The sequence below is a fragment of the Nomascus leucogenys genome, chromosome 22a (genome assembly GCF_006542625.1).
Source record: "Nomascus leucogenys isolate Asia chromosome 22a, Asia_NLE_v1, whole genome shotgun sequence".
In the NCBI taxonomy this organism is placed as follows: domain Eukaryota; kingdom Metazoa; phylum Chordata; class Mammalia; order Primates; family Hylobatidae; genus Nomascus; species Nomascus leucogenys.
Genome location: NC_044402.1, coordinates 65,411,132 through 65,437,583, shown reverse-complemented (window position 1 = coordinate 65,437,583; position 26,452 = coordinate 65,411,132). Strand labels below are relative to the sequence as shown.

General features: G+C 35.2%; 1 protein-coding gene across 2 annotated transcripts; it reads right to left on the bottom strand.

The window, feature by feature from the left end:
* Positions 1-304: 304 nt before the first annotated feature.
* Positions 305-26,452, bottom strand: CRISP2 (cysteine rich secretory protein 2). Of its 2 annotated transcripts, none has more exons than XM_003254180.3 (9): positions 26,356-26,404; positions 25,381-25,484; positions 22,011-22,085; positions 13,996-14,112; positions 13,135-13,222; positions 11,692-11,837; positions 11,185-11,282; positions 9,150-9,238; positions 305-844 (listed from the first exon to the last, which is right to left on the bottom strand). In XM_003254180.3, the coding sequence occupies exons 3-9, from the start codon at positions 22,074-22,076 to the stop codon at positions 717-719; spliced, it is 732 nt and encodes a 243-aa protein (XP_003254228.1). In that variant the 5' UTR covers positions 22,077-22,085; positions 25,381-25,484; positions 26,356-26,404; the 3' UTR covers positions 305-716. The 2 variants fall into 2 exon arrangements, with proteins under 2 accessions (XP_003254228.1, XP_003254229.1); XM_003254181.3 differs by having other exon boundaries at positions 308-844; positions 26,376-26,452.

Below are 26,452 nucleotides of genomic sequence, written 5' to 3'. Positions count from 1 at the left end.
TTAAATTATGTCCTCTTTTTGTTGGCTTTAAAAAAATCAACTAAACCAGTAGGGAGATCAAAATATCAAAAAGGAGAAAGCAAGTAACAGTAGAACTCATTCATTTTTTGTTAAAATTTAACGTTATAGACAACCATTTTGAAAATGTTGCTCTGTTTTATCATTTATCTCAGATGAATCTAGCTGGAGTTAATTATGAACGGTATAAAATATTGCATAAGAATCATATCATATGGTTGCTTAGAAAAGTTCTTTGTTCGAAAAGCTGATTACTTTTGTTTAAAGAAAGGTCATTAAGACAAATGCAGATGTAAAGCTTTGAATTTATTGTTTATGCAAGTAAAAACTCAGGTAGTAGGAATGGCAATGCTGTTATAGTCTTCTTCTTTAGCATGTTTCAGGAAATATGTAATGCACCATTTTGATCCAAAGTCCTAGTGACCTAAATCCTATGGTTTTACAGTTTTCAAAATCCTCAACCTGATTCAGTTTGTTATAAAGCACTAAATTTATGTCAGAGTTCACAGTTGTCATCATATACTATGCTACTTTCGTAAATCATTGCCTGAAAGTGATTTCTGTGATGATCTGGGAGGAGATGCATTGCTCTTTGAAATCAAATTTGTGACTAACATACATACAATTTCCCCTCGTATGTGTCAATTAAATGATGCAGCCCTTATCCATGTAGTCTTGCACAATGCTCACTAGGCAAATCAGTAAATTTTGTTCTCACATAGGCAAGTAGCCTTGCACTTTTCCTTGAGTATCTCATGTTCACAGCCAGCTGTATTCTTCAAGGAATCACAGTTACTTAGAAGATCTTGATACTGGCAACTATTGGCTGTAACAAAAACAGATTAGTTACCTCATTATCATTTTCCTCAGTAACAGCAAAACCATACATTCAAAGTGTGTGGGGAGGGGGTAGGAGGGAACAAACAAGTTAGCATCACTTACACTATAATGAGTCATGTCTTAAGGGACATATGAGGTGTCTTAGTTGAGCTCACTGATAAATCCACCACTGTTTAAATTCTACATTTAGTGATATGTTTCTAAAATAAATTGACCTACTTTTCCCCCTCAGCACGCAGAATAATATGAATGTAACTAAATCTTTCTATGCCTGCACAGCCAAATATGGGAGCCATTAACCACACATAGGTATTAAAATTAAAATTAAAATTTTAGTTTCTTAATCTTATTAGCCACATTTCAAGCATTCAAAGTGTGATTAGTAGCACATGTTGATACAGACTCTTTCCATTATATCATAATATTGGGCAGCATGGCATTACACTCCAATGCTTTTTTTGAGTAAATAATCTTTATGAGTGGATAAAAGTGTAAAACAAGGACAATAGGCCCTTTTCCTTTTCATGTTTCTACTTGGATGTTCCCCAGGGACCTCAAACTCAATAAAACTCAAATTAAACTTCTTGTATTAGCTAAAAGGCTGACAATTGGCAGCAATGATCTCCCTGCACCACCCACAATCTAAGGGAAATGGCACTCCAACTACTCAGCAATTTAAGCCAGGAACTGGAATCAACTTGAACTCATTCGTTTCTTCTTTTGGCCAGCACTCACCCAGCACAGGGGATAAACCCTGACTGACTATTCCACTTTCTGTCTCTCAAACCTGTCCATTTTTTAAACTCATTTTGCTAGTACTGTAGTAAAGGCATACATTTGTTAAAAAGTTTATTTTTAAAATATATAATTGGTACATAAAAATTGCACATATTTATTGAGTACAGTGTGATGTTTTGATATATGTATACATTATATCATGAGCAAATCAGGGTATTTAGCACATTCATCACATTTATCACTTTAAACACTTATTTCTTTCTAGTAAGTTAGTTATCATTTCTTGGTGATAACAATCAAAATCCTTCTAGCTCTCTTGAGACATAATTATTATTAGCTATGGTCACTCTATTATGTAATAGAATACCAAACTTACTCTTCCTATCTGCAACTGTGCACTCATTGACCCCTCTCCACCCCTTTCCACCCCCACCCACCCTTTCCAGCCACTGACAATCACTATTTTACTTTCTACTTCTATTAAATTAACTTTTTTAGATTCCACATATTAGTGAGATCATGCAGTATTTGTAGGAGTGCAAACATCCCTTTGCCACATTGACCTTTCATTTGGAGATATCTCGGTAGTGGGATTGCTGGGTCATATAGTAATTTCATTTTTTTTTTGAGGAACTTCCATAATGTTCCTTATAATAGCTGTAGTAATTTACATTCCCAGCAACAGTGTTAAGAGTTCCTTTGCATCTTTGCCAGCATTTGATTTTCTGTCTTTCTTATAATAGCCATTCTAACCTAGGTGAGATGAAATCTCATTGTAGTTTTTATTTGCATTTTGCTGATGATTAGGGATGTTGACCATTTTATTCAAATACTTGTTGGCCATTTGTTGTATTGTTGTATTCTTTTGAGAAATGTCTATTCATGTACTTTGCTCTTTTTTTTTTTGAGATGGAGACTCGCTCTGTTGCCCCGGCTGGAGTGCAGTGGCATGATCTCCGCTCACTGCAAGCTCCACCTCCCGGGTTGAAGCCATTCTCCTGCCTCAGCCTCCCGAATAGCTGGGATTACTGGTGCCCACCACCACGCCTGGCTAATTCTTTTTTTTTGTATTTTTAGTAGAGACAGGGTTTCACCGTGTTAGCCATGATGGTCTCAATCTCCCAATCTTGTGATCCACCCGCCTCGGCCTCCCAAAGTGCTGGGATTACAGGCATGAGCCACCACACCCAGCCCTTTGCTCACTTTTTAATGTGATTTTTTTCCTACTGAGTTGCTGAGTTCTTTGAATATTCTGGATATTAATCCCTTGTCAGATGAACAGTTTGTAAATATTTTCTTTCCTTTCTCAGATTGTCTCTTCACATTATCAGCTGCTTCTTTTGTTGCACAGAAGCTTTATAGCTTGATAATTTAATTTGTCCATTTTTGCTTTTGCAGCCTGTGCTTTGGAGGTCTTCTCCATAAAATCTTTGCCCAGACTAATGTCCCAAAGGATTTTCCCATTGTTTCCTTCAAGTAGTTCCTGGTTACAGGTTGTACATTTAAATCTTGAATCCATTTTGAATTTATTTTTGTATGCAGTGAGAGATAGGGGTCTAGTTTCATTCTTCTGCATATGGATATCCAGTTTTCCCAACACCATTTATTGAAGAGACAGTCCTTACCCCAGTGTATGTTCTTGGTGCCTTTGTCAAAAATCGATAGGTTATAAATGTGTTAATTTATCTCTGGGCTCCCTATTCTGTTTCATTGGTATACATGATTGTTTTTATGCCAATACTATGCTGTTTTGGTTATCATAGCTTTGTAGTATATTTTGGAGCCAGAGCCTTCAGCTCTGTCTTTTTCCTCAAAATTGCTTTGGCTATTCCGGATCTTTCATGATTCTATACGAATTTTAGGATTGTTTTCTCTATTTCTGTGAAAAGTGGCACTAATGTTTTGATAGAGATTGAATTCAATCTGTAAATTGCTTTGGGTAGTTTGATCATTATTAACAATACTAATTCTTCCAGTCCATGAGTGTAGGATGTATTTCATTTTTTTCTGTGTAGTCTTCAATTTCTTTCATCAGTGTTTTATAGTTTTTCTATGAAGTATTTCATTTCCTTTGTTAAATTTATTCCTAGGTATTTATTTATTCATTTTGTAGCATTTGTAAATGTAGTTGTTTTCTTACTTTCTTTTTGAGATAGTTCATTGTTGGCGTATAGAAACATAACTGGTTTTTGTATTTTGGTTTTGTATCCTGCAACTTTACTGAGTTGATCAGTTCTAAGAGTTTTGTTTGTTTGTTTGTTTGTGTGTGGGGAGTTTTTTGTTTCTCTAAATATAAGATTATGTCATTAACAAACAGGGAAAATTTGACTTCCTTCTTTACAATTTGGATGCCTTTTATTTCTTTCTTTTTTCTAATTGCTCTGGCTAGAACTTTCAATACTATGTTGCATAAGATTGGTGAGAGTGGGCATCCTTGTCTTGTTCCTGATCTTACAAAAAAAGTTTTTAACATTTTACCTTTTAGTAAGATATTAGCTGTGGGCTTGTCATATATGGCCTTTATTGTGTTGAGATATGTTCCTTCTGTGCCTACTTTGTTCCTAGTTTTTATCATGAAGAGATGTTGAATTTTATCAAATGTCACCAAATGCTTTTTGATTTTTTTTTGGTCTATTGAGAGGATCATATGGTTTTGTCTTTCATTCTGTTAAGGTGGTGTATTTTATCCAAACATCGCTGTATATATGAAATAAATCCCACTTGATCATGCCATATAATCTTTTTTATGTGTTTTTGAATTTGTTTTGCTAGTACAGTATTTATTGAGGATTTTTGCATCTCTATTCATTCTTTCTTGTTGTTCCCTTGTCTGGTTTTTGTATCAGGATAATACTGGCATTGTAAATGAGTTCAGAAGAATTTCCCCAACCCCATCAAATGTTTCGAATAGTTCAAGAAGAATTGGTGTTTGTTCTTTAAAAGTTTGGTAGAATTCAGCAATGAAGTCATCTTGTCCTGAACTTTTCATTGTTGGGAGACTTATTATGGAATCAATTTCATTGTTTATTATTGGTCTATTCAAGTTTTCTGTTTCTTCTTGGCTCGATCTTGGGTAGGTTGTATGTATCCATAAATTTGTCTATTTCCTCTAGGTTTTCCAATTTGTTGGTTGTTCATTATAGTCTCTAATGTTCTTTTGCATTTCTTTTACATTTCTGTAGCACCAACTGTGATGTCTCCTTTTCACTTCTGAATTTATATTTTAGTTTTTTTTCCTCTCTCTTTTTCTTAGTCCAGCTAATGATCTGTCAATTTTCTTTATCTTTTCAAAAAACTAACCTTGTTTCTTTGATCTTTTATATTTTTATATTTTTTTGCCTCAATTTTGTTTGTTCTTCTCTGATCTTTATTATTTCTTTCCTTTTACTAAGTTTGGGTGTGGATTGCTCTTGCTTTTCTAGTTCCTTGAGGTGCATCATTTATTAGGGTGCTTATTTGAAACCTTTCTACTTTTTGATATAGTAGTTTCATGCTGTAAGCTTTCCCTCAATACTGTTTTGGCTGTATCTCATAGTTTTTGATATGGTGTGTTTCTATTTTTATTCATTTTGAAAATTTCTTAACCTTTTAAAATTACTTCATTGACCCATTGCTCATTCAGGAGCATCTTGTTTAATTTCCATGTATTTGTATTGTTTTCAATTTTCCTCTTGTTACTGATTTCTAGTTTTATTGCATTGTAGTTAGAAAAGATACTTAACATGATTTCCATTTTTAAAAAATTTGTTAAGAATTGTTTCGTGGCCTAATGTGTCCTCCCTGGAGAATATCCTATGTGCTGATAAAAAGAATGTGAATTCCGTTGCTATTAAATGGAAAATTCTGTAAATGTCCGTTAGGTTCATTTGGTCTGGAAAGCTGTTTAACTCAAATGTTTCTTTGTTGATTTTCTGTCTGAATAATCTGCCCATTGCTAAAAGTGAGGCGTTGAATTCCCCTACTATTATTAAATAGCTGTCTCTCTTTTTCTTTAAGCCTATTAATATTTGCTTTATATATCTAGGTGTTCTGATGTTGGGTGTATGTGTGTTTATAATGATCATATCTTCGTAACACACTGATCCCTTTATCATTATATAATGGCCTTATAGCTACTTTCTCTTTTTTGGTTTCTATTTGCATGGAATATCTTTTTTCATTTCTTTACTTTCACTCTATGCATGTCTTTATAGGGGAAATGAGTTTTTTATTGTATGCAGTACATTTGGGTCTTGTTTTTTTTAATCCATTCATCTGTTCTATGTTTCTTAATTGGAAAATTAAGTCCATTTACATTCAAGGTTATTACTGATAGGTAAGAACTTACTAATTCCATTTTGTTACTCATTCTCTGGTTGTTTTGTAATCTTTTCTTTCTCTCTTGCTACCTTCCTTTGTTGTTAAGTGAGTTTTTCTGGTAGTATGTTTTCATTAATTGCCTTTTATTTTTAGTGTATATATTATAGGATTTTTCTTTGTGGCTACCATGAGGCTTACAAAACTTCTTATAGTTATAACAAATTATTTTAAACTGATGATGACAACTTTGATCACAAAGAAAAGAAACAAAAATTTTACATTTTAACTTCATATCCCCATGATATTTTGACTTTTGGATGTCTCAGTTTATACCTTAAGTTATAGTTATTATTTTTGATAGTTTTGTTTTTTTAGTGTTCATACTAAAGATATGAGTGATTTAAATACCACAAATACAGTATTAGAATACTCTAATTTTTTCCGTATACTTACTTTTGCTAGTGAGTTTTATACTTTTAGATATTTTCATGTTACACTTTAGCATTCTTTTCTTTTAGATTGAAGAACTCCCTTTAGCATTTCTTTTAAGACAGGTTTTGTAATGATGAATTCTTCCAGAATTTATCTGGGAGTCCTTATTTCTCTTTTATGTCTGAAGAATAGTTTTGCTGGGTGCAATTTTTTAGGTAGGTTTTTAAAAGTTATTTTTTAGCACTTGTGTAAGTTGTCCCTCTTCCTTCTGGTCTCTAAGGTTTTCGCTGAGAAGTCTGCTGACAGGTGTATTGAAACTCCATTGCATGTTATTTGCTTCTTTTCTCTTGTTGCTTTTAGAATTCTCTTTTTTCCTTGACCCTTGGGAATTTTATTATTATATGCCAAGGGGTAGTCTTATTTGGGTTGAATCTGATTAATAAACTTTGGCCTTTCTTTACTGGTTATTTCTATCTTTCTCCAGGTTTGGAATGTTTTCTGTTTATTGTTTCTTTTAATAAGGTTTCTACCCCTTTCTCATTCTTTATTCCTTTTAGAATCCCAATGATTCTTACATTTGCTCTTTTGATGCTGTCTCATTGATCTTGTAGATCAATGAAGAAAGTTCATTCTTTTTCCTTCTCTTTTTCTCTTCTGTATTTTCATATAGCCTGTCTTCAAGTTCACTGATTCTTCTGTTTAATGAGTTCTGCTGTTGAGATCATCTAATGTTTTTTTCACTTCATTTATCGTATTTTTCAGCTTCAGGATTTGTTTTTCTAAATGTCAATCTCTTTTTCAAATTTCTCTGATAAATTTCTAAATTGTTTCTCTGTGTTTTGTTGAAGTTTGTTGGGCTTCCTCCAAACAGCTATTTTGAATTCTCTACCCTAAAGATTACACATTTCCATCTTTCAAGGGCTGGTCACTGGTGTTTATTTAGTTCTTTTCATTAGGTCATATTTTCCTGAATGTTCTTGAAACTTGTGGATTACTATCTCAATATCTAGGCACTAAAGAATTAGTTATTCTAGTCTTTGCAGTCTGGGCTTGTTTGTACCTGTTTTTCTTCAGAAGGCCTTCCAAGAATTTAAAGGAGCTAATAAGTCTCCTAAGATAGCAGTTATTTCATTATTAGGTGATGTTCTAAACCCAGGTTTGCTGCAAACTTGGTTAGGAGAAGGGTGACATGGACAATTCCCTGGATGCCACAGCTGGCACTGTGCCTTGATGCATCTGAAACCCATGGACTCTCAGACCAGGACAGAACCAGGGCTTGCACGAGGTTGACTCGTGTTATGACTTTCCAGCTACTACAATTCTTTTGGGGTCTGAGGCCATTTTAGTTGACCAGTAGTACTGGGACTTGAGTCTGTCCCACTGGGGCAGTGGATTCCTTTTTGGTGCTATGGTGGGTCTAGAGGCCCACCAATCTGGATACCAATCTTCATACCAATCTGGATTTAGGAGCTGTGGGTTTCTTACTGGTGTGTGTTTTGTTGTGGCAGGCTCAGTACTAAATCCAAGGCAGAGTACCCCACACACTTCCTTCTCCTTCCCCCAAGTGGACAGTGTCTCTCTCCACTCTGTGTTACCTAGGGCTTATGAGAGGGGTGATGCAGGCAATCCCATGGAAACAGCAGCTGATACCAGCTGATACTATGATAGATGAATTACAGACTTGTTAGCAAACAGCATTCAACAAATGTATAAGTATTCAACTATTTTTTTCTTTTTTTGAGACAGTCTTGCTCTGTTGCCCAGGCTCGAGTGCAGTGGCTGATCTCGGCTCACTGCAATCTCCGCCTCCCGGGTTCAAGTGATTCTCCTGCCTCAGCCTCCTGAGTAGCTGGGACTACAGGCGTCCACCACCACACCTGGCTCATTTTTGTATTTTTGGTAGAGATGGGGGTTTCACCATATTGGCCAGGCTGGTCTCGAACTCCTGACCTTGTGATCTGCCCACTTCTGCCTGATTTATAGCTTTGGTATCATTAACATTCTGAAATATAGCTATATAACTGAGTCAGAAAAAATGCTTAGTAAAGGTGAGTGCATTGAAGAGGTAAAAATTTCAGTTATTGTGTCAACTTTATCATTCATAATAATTTTAATAAAAGTATCCCAACTACAGAAAGCCAGCAGCTATTTTTACTTCTATTCATGGCAATTTATTAAATGAGATATATGATATTTATTTCATTTTCTCCTTTTGCAAAAATATGTGCACAGGTTCTATGAGCCAATATTGTATATAGATTGAGTTTTGTCATAAAAATGTACACAAAACAATTATGAAATTATAGGGCAAGTAATCATTTATTAAGGCAAACACTGTGATCCTAATTATACTATAAAGACGAAGTGAGGAAATCAGCATGGCAAACACATTAGCACAAATAAACAGTAATATTTGGCGTGCCTGTCTAGACTGAGCCATAATGTGGTCTCACACCTTAGATTTATACGTTTTGATTCTTTTAAAATACCACTTTTGGTATAGTGATATGAACTTCGAGAATTGAACTATTTACCAAAACGGTATATGGTTAATATTAAATGGCTCTGCGGAGCCACGAAAACACATTGATGATAAATATTCCATTATGTTACATAGGGCAATATGCTTTTCATTACAAATAATATGTAGCTCCTGCAGTGTGTAAAATGTTTGTTTAAGCATATTTTGTTGAATATTTTTTGGGTTTTTTCATAAATACATTATTTCAATTCATTACTTTAGGAGATTGATTAAATTATATAAAGAAAAGAAAATATCAGTTCTATAATAAATAATAGCAAACTAATCACTTCAAACTTACTGCATAGTCCTTTCTCACAGTTATCAGGGCAACTGGCACAAGGTGTTCCTTTTTGGTAAGGGGTATTCTTTCTATTCACATTATTACCACTGAAATTTGAAATACATGTCAAATATTTTTCACTTTACTGTTTATACTCTAAGGGCAGTATCAGTCATCAAATATACATAAATAGTTATTCAGTGTTTTTAGTATGTTAACAAAACTGAAAAATTGCAATTCCCAATGTGTATTTCAGATAACAATCCAAATTAAGAAAATGCATCACACATGGACATACCTTCTTGACCATAATTTCACAGGCTGGGTAACTAAATTTGATGACAAGAGTCTGAAATTTTGAGGGTATATTCAGTGTGGTAACACTATCTTTATCTCCCAGTATATTTAGTCAAATTACTAAGGCAGTGCACCCCAAGGTGCCAATTAGGGATAAAACATCCTGTAGAGGGAAAGGAGAAGATCCTAGGAGTAGCAGGTTGTAGCAGGAAATGAATATGCAATGTTAAAATATCATTTTCCATTTGAAAAATGGAAAAAAACCCATAGTATCTCTAACAGAAACTATGAAAAATATAGCTCCAGAGTATTTTTTTCTTCCAGATGGAGGTTGTGATTTTTCAGTAGTTAGTGGTGTGTGTGTTTGTAGGAGTGTGCTTAGGAAGGTTTGTGAGTTTCTAGATGTGGCATGTATGAGATTTTTACATTTACCAAAATGGAATATTAGTTTTTGTTATCCCAGAACTTAAAGTAAAAAAAAAAAAGAAAAAAAAAAGAAAACAAGATTAAGGAAAAGTTTTGATAAATACTGATATCCAGGATATAATAGTTTTGCAATGACTAACCATAAGATAATGATGATCATTATTCTATTGGCCATTAAATTCATTTAAAATTACGTGGGAGTCCAAATCTCAATAGACCAAGTGGGATAAGGACCCAAGGAAGTGCAGCTGAATCTCAGTCTCTTTGTCTAGAATATAGCTGTGTGTGTATGAGCTCTTGGAAAACTGTGAAACAGACATAAAAGGATTTTAAAAGTTCTAGTTCCCTTGGCTTCCCTCATGATCTATTCCAACTGTCACTTCTGACACCCGGCTGCTGATGCTTCCCTCTGAGGGCCAGTCAGTGAGTTTGGATACATCTCCCAGGGCTTTTGAATTTTCTCTACTTAAATCCTAATAAGTACTTGAAAGAAAATGACTGGAGGTTATACTTCTCAAACTGGAACCCTACATCATCTTCACTATCTACAGTCTCGAAACAAGTCCGGTAGTTGTGCCCCCCACTGCAGCCTCCAGTGGTAAAGAATTTCAAACATTAAATTTTAAATTAACATATTGTGAATATCTCCTTAAAATATCCATAGGATTTATTGTGGATAACTCTAAACATATTGTTTAATGAAGGAGCATGTTTACTGCTACAAATCAAACCTTACAAGATAGTTAAAGAGCTTTCTGTGAACAATTCTGAGAATCAGAGACTTAAGATGTTATCTTTTCTGTATTCTGAAATAAAGATGTCCTGAAAAGCCATTGAAATCTGAATGAGTGAATCATTTGTAATGGTAATTGTGTGTGTGTGTGTGTGTGTGCGTGTGTTTTACATAAGCAGAAGTAGGAATATTTGAGCAGAAAGGGCCAAAATCACAATCCATCTTCCATTTGCAATCTCACCAGCACCCTAAAGCATCTATACTCCTAGAGTATGAAATTAGCAAGATGTGATGATACCAATTCTAGAGAAATACATATTGCACATGTTCATAGAGTAACCCTAAGCTGAGGGAAAGCCAATTGAAATAAAAGACATTATTCTATTAATGAGGAATGAGAGCTTCAGTTTTTATACCTGAAACTGAGAAGTTCTCCTCTGAGAAGTTGAAAGTGTCTCAACCTTAAAAAACATTTCCAAACATTTATCCCCTCCCCTTTATTGTGATATGTTTTCATTCTGGTTTAAGATATGAGAATTATTAAAAAATAAATTGCAGATAGAATTATTGCCATTAAACTCTAAACAGTCTACTTACGCAGGACAATATTGGCAAACATAGTAGTATTTTAGAGTATCTTGATTGGGACAGTAGGCAATTCCACAGCCTACTTGGTAAGTCGAGTACCAAACAAGCTGCAAATTAACAATGGAATAAATATATAAAAGTACATTAGAGAAGATGAAAAATATTTTTAAAAAGTAGCAAATATAAAACTGAAAAATGTTAGTTTTAGTTTATAGACATATACCATAAAAATATTTAAATTATTGAACCAAAGTCATAAACTTTAAAAAATTTAATTTTCATGTACATTCATCACTTTAAAATTTATAATGTAGGAACAATACAGAGTCTGCTTTCCTACTAAGAGTTTGGCTGACCATGGACAAAAATGACAGCTCTACAACAGCCAAATGCCAAGACTGTATTCTACCCACTCAGACTGTTCTCCTAAATTGAACATTGCAGTGGTCATAATTTGGAGAAGCTTTCCTCTATTAGAATATTTGTGACATAGGTATTTTCATGCATTCTTCCTACCTGAGTATAATGTCCAACAACTGCACTGGGACTCTTTGGTCCTACACCATAGACAAAATCTAGGCTCTCATCATACCAGCTTTGGATTGCAGCTGACCAGGAAGTAGGGTCACTTGACATATAGAGATTCTCACCACATCTTGTACCTAAGGGGCAGATCATTCATGAGCAAGGTAATAAACATGCAATGGTAAAAGAAATTGACTACACAAACACAAAGATGTTGCCTTTCAAACCCAGGGTCCAGCAGATGCTAACTGTTGATTAATACATAAAGGAGTGCCTCAGTTCCTTATCAGCTATAAAGCTGATTAGAACACTGAACTGCCTAACACACTGAGCTGGCCTGACCACATAAAACTCTGAGTAGGTTAACACTCTGCTCTTTAAAAATCCTTGCATGCTAAATTTTCCACATGTGTATGCCTTGAGTGTTCCCAGCTTTATATAGTAAGCTTGCTAAATAAAGGCAGTGACCAACTCTTATATTTTGTCTTCTGCTCTAGTAACTCTCAACAGAGATTTTTCAAATATCGGACCCTAAATAAATGTATAAGACTTTGTGTGAAACCTGAAAAAAAGACTTTATAGGCTGTCTTTAAGAGTCCCAATCAAGAGAAAACTGACACCAGGAAGGATAACAGTTTTCAAAATTTATGGATTTTCTCTTAACCAGGAAATCAGACATCACAAGCTGAAATCCTTGTGAGTTTGTCAAGAAGTGCCTTACAGCCCAGAAACACTTCATAAATTATTTGGGCATTTACTAGTTTTTGTAATCCCTGATATGTCTTTTTAAAACTTGAATATAGTGTTCTGTGCATTGTAGATATCCAGTCCACACACAATACTTGCTAGCCTGATATTAAAAATTAATATATTAATATATTCAAAAATATTCATTTTTATAGAAATTTTGAATACGATAAATTTAAGTCCAATTTATCCACTTTTATCCACTTTAGAGCAAAACTTAGGAATAATTCATCATAAGTTCAATATATTTTATGGATACAAAAAACAGATTTCAAAACATAAGACAGCTACATAAATTAACAAAAAGGGCAGTGGGTTAGAAATCAGAAAGCTTGGTTAAGAATTTCTAGTACGACACCGTTTCAGATTATGTTCTTGGGTAAGTCACTTTTCATTCAAATTCTGGCTTTCTAATCTTTAAACTTACAAAAAGAAAGATGATATAAAATCTGCTGTACTCATGAGCTGGTTGCAAGAAGCAAAATTATCTGCATAATGTATACAATAAAAAAGCACAAAATTGTTCTTATTGTAAATATCCCTCTGTATACAGATACTTTGACTTCAAAAAGACAGCAGTATAAGTAACATTTATTTTCAAAGTCTTCCTATTATAGAGCATCCTACAATGCTCTATTATTATTTTATCCATTTATTTATTCAACAAATATTTACTAATTTACATACTGGTTTTGCGGTCCTCTGGGTCACTGTGTTGTAAAGTGCACTTGTTTGCCCACCTTTGGGCATTTGTTGTTACCTCTCTGCTCCATTCCTAAACGTCACAAGAAAACAAAATACACTTAATGATTCAGCCACAGTGAAACGTACTTTATAATCTGATTTGTAAATACTTTAAAATTTCTGTAGATGTATTCTCTAATACTACTGTTATTAAAATGTTTTTAAATGTTTTTCTCTGTTCTGGTGCCAGTTTACACATGATGGGTAGTCCATAGGTAATATATCTAAAAAGCAAAATAAGACAATAATATGTGATTATTTATGATAGCAAAGCAGCCATACCTAGGATATTTATTAATGATGCTAGTCTAAATATTGATAAACATGTGAAATATTCTAATTATATTTTAATAGTAATAAGCTGGCCAACGTTATTTCCAATTCCATTTGTTTTCATATGTAGGCCATTGCTTTCATATTGGAGATACCTGTCTTTCAGGGACTGTGCCCTGGGAAGTGGGCTTTTACTCACAACAGCAGACACTCATCCTGAAGGAAAGGGGATTTCTGGATTTTAAACCAGAAAAGAGAATGAACAAAAAGTGTAATGGCTTAACACTGAATGCCTGAATATTTGACTTCCAATTCTGCCTTCCAAATTTAATAACTCTATATAATTGAGATTTTTAACCATTTTTAAAACAAAAACAAGAATACAGTCCTCTCCATATGATGGTTCAAATAAAATAACAAAACAGAGACACAACTTTGTAAACCACAAAGTTCTTAAGAGATGCCAGTGGGCCGCCGTCAGCTCCTTCCGCAGCTGGTTCACACCCATCTCCTTACATCACTGCCTCTTACCATCTTTAGCATGTTACTGGCAGGTGGAGAGACTGCTTTCCTTAGTTCATTGTGTTTATTTACAATCTCCCTTTGCACTTGCAACTGGGTGGTTAACAAAGCAGTAAAAGCAGGATCCTAAAAGAAAATAAAATTAGAATTATTATTTAACAATGTTGCAAATTTCATATAATAGTGAATAAATTAATTTCGGAGAACAAAGGTCACTTTAAAAAGTGCAAAATATTTAGTTATCATGTACATATATTAAATACTAAAGTTATTTAAATATTAAAAGCCAATATTAGTTGTTAAGCATTGCCACTAAATCTGAGTTGAAGATATAACTTTTAAATAGTAAAGTAGTAGATTGAAACGTTTAAATAGGAAAGTAGTAGATTAAAGCTTTGGGAATTGTGAGTAACTCATGACATGACAAATTAAAAACCCCTCTGAGGCCACAAATGCCGATTTCTGGTTTCAAGGGAACTTTTCAAAAATAGTTTTGGGGGAACAGGTAGTAAACGGCTGCATGAATAAGTTCTTTACTGGTGATTCCTGAGATTTTGGTGCACCCATCACCCCAGCAGCGTACACTGTATCCAACATGTAGTCTTTTATCCCATGCCCCCCTCCCACCCTTTCTCCCAAGTCCCCAAAGTCCATTGTATCATTCTTATGCCTGTGCATCCTCATAGCTTAGCTCCCACTTATTAGTGAGGACATATGATGTTTGGTTTTTCCATTTCTGAGTTACATCACTTAGAATAATGGTCTCCAACTCCAACCAGGTTGCTGCAAATGCCATTATTTCATTTCTTTTTATGGCTGAGCAGTATTACGTGTGTGTGTGTGTGTATATATACACACACACACACACACACACACACACACACACATACACACGGTATATATATATGGCTTTTATGGCTGAGCAGTATTACGTGTGTGTATATATATATATATACACACACATACATACACATATATACACACACACGGTATATATATATGTATGTATACATTTTATATATATATGATGTATGCATTTTATATATATATATATAACATTTTCTTTATCCACTCATTGATTAATGGGCATTCAGGCTGGTTCCATATTTTTGCAATTGTGAATTGTACTGCTATAAACATGCGTGTGCAAGTGTCTTTTTTTCATATAATGACTTCTTTTCCTCTGAGTAGTGAAAAAGTAGTGCAAATTTTTCACTCAGTGAAATTGCTGGATCAAATGGTAGATTTACACTTAGTTATTTAAGGAATTTCTATACTGTTTTTCATAGTGCTTATAATAGCTTACATTCCCACCAGCAGTATAAAAGTGTTCCCTTTTCCACATCCACATTGGTATCTATTATTTTTTTAATTAAATTATGGCCATTCTTTTAGGAATAAGGTGTTAACCTCATTGTGGTTTCTATTAGCATTTCCCTGATAATTAATGATATTGAGCAGCTTTTCATATGTTGGTCAGCCATTTTTCTATTTTATTTTGAGAATTGCCTACTCATGCCCTTAGCCCACTTTTTGATGGGATTTTTTTTTTATGATTTGTTTGAGTTCCTTGTAGATTCTGGATATTAGTCCTTAGTTGGATAAATCGTTTGCGAAGATTTTCTCCCATTCTGTGGGTTTTATGTTTACTCTGATGGTTATTTGTTTTGCTGTGCAGAAGCTTTTTAGTTTAATCAAGTCCCATCTTTTTATCTTTGTTTTTGTTGCATTTGCTTTTGGGTTCTTGGTCATAAGACATTTGCCTTGGTCTTAGACATTTGCCTAAGCCAATGTCTAAAAGAGTTTTCCTGATGTTATCTTCTAGAGTTTACATGGTTTGGTCTTAGATTTAAGTATTTGATCCATCTTGAGTTGATTTTTGTATAAGGTGAGAGATAAAGATTCAGTTTCATTCTTCCACATGGATCTTGTCAATTATCCCACCACCATTTCTTGAATAAGGTGTCCTTTTCCCACTTTATGTTTGTGTTTGCTTTGTTGAAGGTCAGTTGGCTGTAAGTATTTGGCCTTATTTCTGAGTTCTCTATTTTGTTCCATTGGTCTATGTGCCTATTTTTATACCAGTACCATGCTGTTTTGGTGACTATAGCCATGTAGTACAGTTTAAAGTGGGGTTATGTGATGCTTCCAAACTTGTTCTTTTTGTTTTGTTTTGCTTTGGCTATGCAGGCTCTTTTTTGGCTCCGTATCAATTTTAGGATTGTATTTTCTAGTTCTGTGAAAAATGATGATGGTATTTTGATGGGAATTGCATTAAATTTATAGATTGCTTTTGGCAGTATGGTCATTCTTACAATGTTGATTTTATCCATCCATGAACATGGGATGTGTTTCCATTTGTTTGTGTCATTTATAATTTCTTTCAGCAGTGTTCTGCAGTTTTCTTGTAGAGGTCTTTCACTTCCTTGGTTAGGTATACTCCAAAGTATTTTATTGTTTTTTTCAGCTGTTGTAAAAGATATTGAGTTCTTGGTTTGATTCTCATCTGGGTTGCTGTTGATGTATAGCAGTACTACTAATTTGTGTACACTGATGGCTAAAGATAGGACCACAATCCGTTCTGGCTTATAGGGTTTCTGCAGATAAATCTGCAGTTTATCTGATAGGTTTTCCTTTATAGGTTACCTGATGCTTTTGCCTCACAGCTCTTAATATTCTTTTCTTGATCGTGACTTCAGATAACCTGATGACTTTTGCCCAGGTCATGATCTTTTTGTGATCAATTTCCCAGGTGTTCTTTGAGCTTCTTGTATTTGAATGTGTAGGTCTCTAGAGAGGCCAGGAAAGTTTTCCTCAATTATTCTCTCAAATAAGTTTTCCAAACTTTTAGACTTCTCTTCTTCCCCAGGAACATCAATTATTCTTAGCTTTGGTGATTTAACATAATCCCAAACTTCTTGGAGGCTTTGTTCATTTTCTTTTTATCATGTTTTTTGTCTTTATTAGAATGGGTTAATTCAAAAGCCACATCTTCAAGATCTGAAATTCTTTCTTCTACTTGTTACATTCTATTGTTGAAACTTTCCAGTACTTTTTGCATTTCTCTAAGTGTGTCTCATTTCCAGGAGTTGTGATTGTTTTTTATTGGTGATGTTTATTTTTCTGGAAATTTTTTCATTCATACTTCTATTACTTTTTAAATTTTTTTGAGTTGGTTTTCACCTTTCTCTGGTTCCTCCTTGAGAAGCTTAATAATTAACCTTCTGAATTCTTTTTCCTGCAATTCAGAGATTTCTTCTTGGTTTCAATCCATTTCTGGTGAGCTAGTGTGATCTTTTGGGGATGTTATAGAACATTGTTTTGTCATGTTACCAGAATTGTTTTTCTGGTTCCTTCTCATCAGGTAGACTATGCCCAAGGAAGGATCTGGGGCTCAAGGGCTGCTGTTCAGGTTCTTTTGCCTTGAACCCTTGATGTGGTACTCTCCCCCTTCTCCTAGAGATGGGGCTTCCTGAGAGCCAGACTGCAGTGATTGTTATTGCTCTTCTGGGTCTAGCAACCCAGCACAGCTACTGGGCTCCAGGCTGGTACTGGAGAGTGCCTGCAAAGAGTCCTGTGATGTGATCCATCTTCAGGTCTCTCAGCCATAGATACTGGCACCTGCTCCAGTGGAGGTAGCAGGGGAGTGAAGTGGACTCTGTGAGAGTCCTTGGCTGTAGTTTTGTTTAGTGCACTGTTTTTCTTGAATGTTGGTTATGCTAATAGTGAAGTTGTCATGTGGACAGTCTCAGGACCTCTGGTTAGCCAGGATGCTACAGGCAGTGGAATTAATTGTTGTTTTGTCCTTCCTTGGAGTAGAGTTGTTCTGTTATGAGTTGCTGTAACAGCTTAACTTGGTTTCAAGACAGCGTAAGCTGCAGTAGTATGGGGGGATACAAGTTTGCCCTAAGGTCACCTGGATAAGTATTCAGGTTTTTCAGGTGATGGGCAGGGCTATAGAGCTCCCAAGAGTTTATGTCTTTTGTCTTAGGCTACCAGGTTGGGTAGAGAAAGACCATCATGTGTGGGCAGGATTAGGCATATCTGAACTCTGACTCTCCTTGGTGGGGACTTACTGCGCCACTGTGGAAGATGGGGGTCTGGTTCTTAGGTCAATGGAGTTTTATGTTCCAAGGGGGCTATGGCTGCCTCTGCTGCTTCATACAGGTCACCAGGGAAGTGGTGGAAAGTCAGCAGTGACAGGCTTCACTGAGCTCCTACTTAGCCAGCAAGGCCAGTCTCACCCCTGCTGTGCTCCCTCAACAGCTAATAGAGCTGAATTTATATCCAAGCCTCCATTGTGCAAGGCTGAGATGTTGGTCCAGGCTACAAGCCTCCCCAAGGAGACCATAAGCAGGGGTTTCAGGCCTTTCCCCACTTCCCACCTGCTGCAGCTTCTGTACTCATATCTGTACTTCCCATTCACAATCCCAGATCTGCCCAGAAAAATTTGCACTTGATCAAAATTATTACAAAGTTCAGCTGGAAGTCTCCTCCCTGTGGCCCTTCCCTAATTCCACTGGCTTTCCTCCTTGAGGATCTCTGTGAGATAAAGTCAGAAATGGCTTCCTTGTACTTCTGTGGGGACTGGGAGTGCCTACAGGGCTCTTCTCACTGCTTCTTCTTCTTTTTTATTTTGCATGGCTCTCTAAATTCATTTCAGCTTTAAGTAAGGTTAAATCCTTCTCCCATGATCTGGATTTTCAGCTTCCTCAGTGAGGATGTCTGTTTATAGGCAGACTTTCTTCCCTCACACTTTGGGCACTCATAGTGTTTCAGCTATCTCACAGAGTTTGTAGCGGCAAGCCACTTCTTTCAAAGGGTCTGTGAATTCTTTCAGTTTTCCTGCCATGCTCCTGCAGTGGTTCTTGGCACAAAAGTTCATGATGTGAATCTCCACATATTGTTCTGTTTATCCAAGTGGAGACTGCAAGTTAGTCCTGCCTCCTATCTGCCATTTCCCCCAGCAAGGGAACTTTTAATATGATTTGTATACACATATGAATAATAATATTTTATAACTACAAGCATACAAATTTAAAACCTTGAGATATATTCATTCACATTTGATCAGGCTGCAAGGTAGGGTAAAGCTGGAGCCCATGATTCCTCCTAAATTTTATGGGGCAGTTTTCCTTGACATGGTATCTGCCTTTAAGGAAAAATGTTTAGGCCCAGTTGAAGTGCATGTTTGCATTCAGTACTATAGTGAAACCATTATACCTATTATGTAGCAAATTTTATGGGTTGCTTAAAAGATAACTTTGTAATACTAAAAAAATATTTAAAGCAATTTGGAGGGATCAAATCTATCTAATGAATGGACTACTGCTGACTTTGTTCCTTTTAGTAACAGAAACATAACTGATAAGGTATTAAATTGGATGCTAATATGTTTGGTTTATCTTTGTGGTTGTTTATTTGTCTGTGTGTGTGGTATGGGGCCTGCTAAGCCTGGAGGTGGAATAGGATGTGAAAATTGCTGGGTAAAGGTCCAAGCATTTGATGACCTAAATTTACACAAGAATACAATGTTATATAGGTATGAGCAAGATTTTGATGTATAAGTCTGAAAGGAACAGGGCCCCTTATAGATTTTTTCTGACACCTTGCAATAAGTTATCCTCCTCTCCTCCCATACTGAGTTCATTTAAGGCTCTCAAAATACTTATACCATAGGTCTGAACACGTTATTGCCATTATCTACAATATATGCATTTCTCTTTCCTGCTTTTAAGTTCCTAACAACAGGGACTGATAGTGGATGCCATTGTACCAAGAAATATGGCAAAGTTACTGACTCATAAGTTAAAAAGGACGTGCATATAAAATATCAGTAGAGGCAGATTTCTGCATCACATCAAAGCATAAAATAACATCCCTGGATATTTTCTCTTGACCTAAAAAAATCTGGTTATTGTGGTTTCATTTCAAAACACATAAAAATTTAATTTCTAAATTATTTCCTGCTTCTTACACCTTTTTGCTTTGTAGATAAAAATTGTACTGAAAAAGAGATGTATTTTTAAATGTGTTAATAAAGCTATTACGTGACTAGAAATATTAAACATATCAAGAATAAAATAAATATGGTATCTATCCTTAAAGAGTTTATATTGAATAGGTGACGTGACATAAGTACAAATTACAATACACATGATAACAAAACTGATCTTAGTGATCTACGAGATAGAGAGGAAGGAGGGATCAATTCTTTGAAGTCAGAGAAAGCTTCATAAAATGTGATTCTGGGTTTTGAAAGATGAACAGAGTTTTCTAGGCATCTTGAAAACATCAGAAAATCATACTGGGCAGAGTGTTTATAGAGCATCTGATTTCAAACATTTAGTGGTGCCAAAGAGCAAATGACATCTCACTTTTTAATAATTGTATAAATGAAGACCAGGAGATGAGCTGAGAGGTTAAAGGGGATTGGAAACAAGTATGAAAGAAAATCTTTCAGGGAAAGAAATGAAAAGAACAGCAAATTATTTGAATGAGGCCCTAGGTGATGAATGAATTATCTGCACATTGATAATTTAATTACAGTAATACAATGACTACATTTCTGAATGCCAAATGAAGTTTGAACTGAGTGTCAGAGTCCTCCAGTCTGAAAAGTCCTAGCGAGTCTAGTGCGCACAGAGTTAATGGAAGATGTGACAACAAACAGCAACGCCAAAGCTGTTTCAGAGGCTTCCTGGTCAGGAGATACACACTGTATGTGAGCACTGCACATTTTATCATTGAAGATTGCTGACCACATTATGGGGTCAATTCAACAAAGTAGCATATTAGAAATAACTCTAGGACCTGAATTCAAAATCCTCTTGGCCCTTCACATACTAACTCTATTATCACTACTAAACAAACCACTAAGGCTTTCAGAGTTAGGGTTTTTGTTTTCTTAATTAAAAATATAAATCTAATTATTCTTATATCCTAACTATAAAAATTAAATGTGCTAATATAGTGGAGAAGTTGTGCTAATTTAATATTATGTAAGTATATTGTTAATTTTGTATAGGGATCTCATTAAAAAGAAATAAAATTAAGGAAATCAGAAAATAGATTGGGGCAAGACTATCATCAACTTTCTAACCCAATAGACCAGTGATGTTTACTAGAAAAATAATTTAAACATGATATATGATTTTAATTTTTAAGCAATATAATTTAAATAATATATTTTATTTGTAATGAGTTAGGTGGTAGGCTCCAAAAAGACATGTCCATATCCTAATGCTCAGAAACCGTGAATGTGTTCTTATTTGGAAAAAGTCTTTGCAGATGTAATTAAGTTAAGGATCTCAGGATGAGATTAGCCTTGATTATCCAGTTGCCTCTGAATGTAATGACAAGTGCTTTTATAAGAGACATACAGAGAGGAGAAAATAATGTAAAGATGGAGGCAGAGATTGGAGTGATGCAGCCACAAGCCAAGGAATGCCAAGCAGTGGCAGAAACCACCAGAAGGTGGGGAAAGGCATGGAACAGGTCCCTCTTAGATCCTCCAGAGGGAGCTCAGCCCAGGAGATAATTTGATTTTAGATTTCTGGCCTCCATAACTGTGAGAGAATAAGTTTTTGTTGTTATAAGCCACTTAGCTTGTGGTAATTTGTTGCAACCACCCTAAGAACTTAATATATTATTTAACGGAATATCCAAAATATTATCATTTCATCATGGATGCAATATAAAAAAATGAGATTATTTTCTTCTTTCTTTGTTCTAAATGTTTGAAATCTAGTGAGTTTCTTACCATCAGAGTACATCTTGCCTGTTCAAACCTCATTTCAAGTGTTCAGTAGTCACATGTGACTGGTGGCTAGCATACGCATGCAGAACACATACAGCATAACCTTGGCCTTTCATCTCAATAATTGTGTTAAGTGCTCTGAGAACTCTGAACCAGTGGAAACTCTGACATACCAAACTCTCTTACCCCCCTTTACTTTCAAAATAGCCTGCCATACCACAAAGTTGCTGGATAGCTCTGAAAAGATTTTCCATTTTAACCTTACCTTTCCTTCTGCAGCTAAAGATGGAAGCAGCACAGTAACCAGAAACAACACCGGTAGTAAAGCCATTGCTGGAAACTAAGTCAAGAAAAACAAAGGTCTACATTGAAATAAGTAGTTTAAAAACTTCTAAGAGGGGGAATACCAATATAATGATCTCGATTATCTCAAAGGAACTGTGATGCCCAGATTCATTAACAATGGAACAAGAGAAGAATTGCCCTATGGTACCAGTAGAATCATAATGAGGCCAACCTTGTCTTTGATAGTGACAATAAAAAAATAAGCTGAAGAGCTCTACTGATGCCCTTGAGGTACATCTATAAAAGATAGAGACATACTCCCTTCTTTCTGCCTACTTCTGCTACCCTTATGCCATCAAAAAGAAAATAGATTCCTTAATAGTTAATTATAGTACTGACATTCATTCTTCATCTCAATTTTTGGAGGAAAGTTTATTTTCAATATGTACCATCTCTTAATTGGCTATTCTTTATGAAAAGTAGAACGGTTTGTCCTTTTATTTATACCAGACTCTAATTAAGATGACAAGGTTGTGATTACACAGATATGGTTGTGCAAATACTTTATTAGCTGTTATTTCCCTAATAGAGTAACTAGAAGTTATGTTTATTTTCTTCCTTATACTTGTGAATATTTCAAATTTCTCTGTATACAAAAAATACAATTAATGCATTGAAAATATAGCTTGTTCAAGTTTACTCAATCCATTATTTGGTAAGAAGATTGTTTCATATTTTCATTATCTCCTAAAAAGACACTCAGCATTTTGTTACCCATGTTGTCCTTTCTCAATATGTCAAAAAATCCCACGTCCTTCAGATGAAGCAACAAGATCACTTAGTTTTGGAAACACTCACCTTTCCGTCACTAGTCATATAAATTGTTTAATTTGTAAATTAAAGTTATGCTGCCTAGATTTGTTTCTTGTGTGTGAGACTGGCACTCCCAAATTCTTGGAGAGAACGAAAATTCCAAACAATTTATCTGTGATGCTTCTCAGGCTTCACTTATTGTAAATAGTGTATCATTGATACTTGTTCCATCCATTGCCTTTATCCTCAATTATGTGCAAAAAAGGGATGGGGGATGAACAATTATTGATGGTTCGTGGAAAATGATATACAATTTCACTCCCATACCTTACTGGGTATTACTATTTATATTGTATGGATGATGTAATTAAGGCTTAAGACGGTTAATTAACCTATGCCAATGCTACATTCTTAGGTAATGTCAGAAATTAGTCTTCATCCAATTATGACTTCCAAGTCAATGATTTTGAAAGAGACATTGACTCATTGAAAGAGACACAGTTTTAATTGGGAAAAGGCAGACATTGTTGCAGCACAATGGAGACCCTCTGTTTTTACTTTAATAATTCCCTTATTAATACATGACTGTATATATTAATAGTAAAATCATTAATATGCCAGCTTATACAATATACTTAAACAGCCATACTTTTCCATTTTCCTATTAAAGTTAGTTCTAGTATAATTGTTTAAAGTCACAAACATGAGAATTAATTCCATTACTTATTTTTAGAATAAAATGTAAAAAATTTTTATATATCAAATTATTTTTTGTGTGTGTGTGTAATACTGCTGTAATTTACCTTCTTAACTGCAAAATAATAAAATTAATGAGGTCATTCTCAATACAAATTTATTAAAGTTTTGGAAATCATGGATAGGCCAGGCACAGTGGCTGATTCCTATAATCCTAACATTTTGGAAGACTGAGGTGAGAGCACATAACTTGAGCCCAGGAGTTCAAGATCAGCCTGGAAAGCATAGTGAAATCTCATCTCTACTAAAAACAAACAAACAAAAACAAAACATAATTAGCTGGGCATGGTGGCAAGTGCCTGTAGTCCCAGCTACTCAGGAGGCTGAGGTGGGATGATCACTTGAGCCTAGGAGTTTGAGGCAGCAGTGAACTATGATCACAGCACTGCATTCCAGCCTGGGTGACAGAAAGAGATCCTGTCTCTAAAACAAACAAACAAACAAACAATCATAAAACAAAAAATAAAATCATGGGCAAACTCATTAATCATTTTACCCTTGACAACATAAAAATGATTGGCATGATAAAATATTCACATTAAAATCAATGATTTAACACTTACTGTTGGTTTTCTGAGCAGGATGAAATATCTGCTTTATTTTTAGAAAGAAAGAAGGTGGAAAGTTTAGAGCAGCATATATATTACACATATTCCTGTTTTGTCAAACTCTGGTTTTGTTAAATAAATCTAAGTCAAAAAAGTTCTGAAATAGTATTTTTCATACCACTAACCTTAAACTTCATTGCCAGTTGTCTGATAATGCTTTTGACATCATTTGCTTCCCACATAGTTTTTAACATGAGTAAGTAAATCATGCCCTCCCTTTCTAATTAGTCCTCCCTTCTCCTTAGGCACACTATAATCTGGATGTGGCCTTTTTGGACTAGTATTTCTATACTGACAACCCAAGACAGGTTAATTACTGTGAAGGTTACCAGGATTCTGCCTTACAGCTGAACTCTCATACTTCAGCTGTCTATGATTTTTACTTTCTAGTTATCAACTACCTGTAGCTTATTGGTTACGGGTGCAGTCTTTGGAAACCATCAGGTCTGGGAAATCTATGCCAAGCTTCAGTTTTTTTCTTATGTAAAATGTATATTTTTATATCACAGGCTTTTGCTTTGAAGACTGGAAGGGACAATGTATATAACACCTCTAATACAATAAACACATTATGCACATAATACAAATAAACGGAAATTATTCATGTTTTTATTATCCTTTGCAATGCCTGCTAGTTTGTTGAGCTCATAAGAGCTTTCTATAAACATATGCTGTTTGATTGAATTGCTAATTACTAAGTGTTTAAGAGACATGTGTTTCCTTCCAGGTGTTATAGGAAAATATAATCAGTATAATCTAATTCGAGATTCACATGTTCAAGGCCTGGTTCTATTAGAGACCTTCTGGCTAACTTTAGGAAAATGCTCTAACATCTGGGCTGTTGTATCCTCATCAGCTCATTGAAAGCCATACACAGGAGCCTGAAGAGTTTAGTATAGCTCAATCACCCAGTGTATGCATCTGATGAGCCAGAATTCTACAATAGGCCATGATGCCATATTTTCCTCTTTGCTGCTCTTCTCTCCTATACCCTCAACCATCTAACCTATAATCATCTTCATTGCGTCAATGAAAGCAATGTCACTGTTGGTGAGAGTATATTCAAGGAAAAATATTTTTTTCTATTCCATATAATTACATTTTATTCCTTTAAAACCACATTGATATATAGTTGAAAAGTTGGCTATCATTTTTTTTTTCGTTGCTACTTACTAATGGTGAAGTACTGTGCTCTTTCTTGCAGGTGTTTTAAGATCAGGATGACATGGTTTTCCTAGAGTGTCTTTACGAGGGCCATGGTGTATAATTTTATAACCCTAGAACAAGGAAACAAAATATTTAAAATAAAGATGTGAAGAATACCCTCATAGATAGTATCTATAATCTTTGTCACAAACTTAAATTTTGACTCAATTGTTTAGTATTGTTTCTAATAATTTACTGTATTTATTTGATCTCAGCGTTAAGACCATATTGTCCTTCTGAGGTCAGATTGTATTTCAACGTCCTGATATTTCCTTCAAACACTAACAAAAAAGTGGACTTCTTGAAGTTCAGTAACTACTAGTTGGCTAACTTGCCTGGAAAATTGCAACCTATTTTCAAGACTCCCAACCCCTTATCTAGGACTTCAACCCATTCTTTAAAAGATCATTTCCATAAGCAGTGTCCCACATGGTATTAACTACGTGGATTTGGGGGTAACAGCTTTATCTCTTCATTTTTTTTTAAATTCTGGAAGCCAATAGATGATATAAAGTCCAGCAGAGTCAGTGACCCCAATTCTAATTGTTATTACAGTTTCTAATAACTGTACATTCAAAACATCAATTAGAAACTAAGAGTCTTAATTTGACTTCGTAAAAAGCAGATTGAGAAATGGCTTCAGGCTTCTACTATGATTCAGTGGGTCTTATGTACTTAGAATGATTTATCTTTTAAGGTAGGTAAAGAATTTCAATAGACTAAACATAGAGAAGCATGTTGAAAGTTATGGTAGGTCGGTGCTGAGCAACAAAATTGAACTCTCAGTCTGCCCGACATCAGCTATGTGCCCTCCAGATGCCGGAAGAGGAGAGAAGGAGGATCAGAAGCCCCCGCACCTCAACGATGGTTCTCTCCCCTGTGCTTCACCCCACCTCCCTGTCTCTAGCCATTTCCAGTCTCCAGTCCGGGTCTTATATTTACCCTGGCTCCAGGGCACAGACCTTCCTGCAGTTGGGCCGGAGCGTTGCCGGCTGCAGCGCGCCCCTCTCACCGCGATTGTTCACTTGCCAGGCGCCAC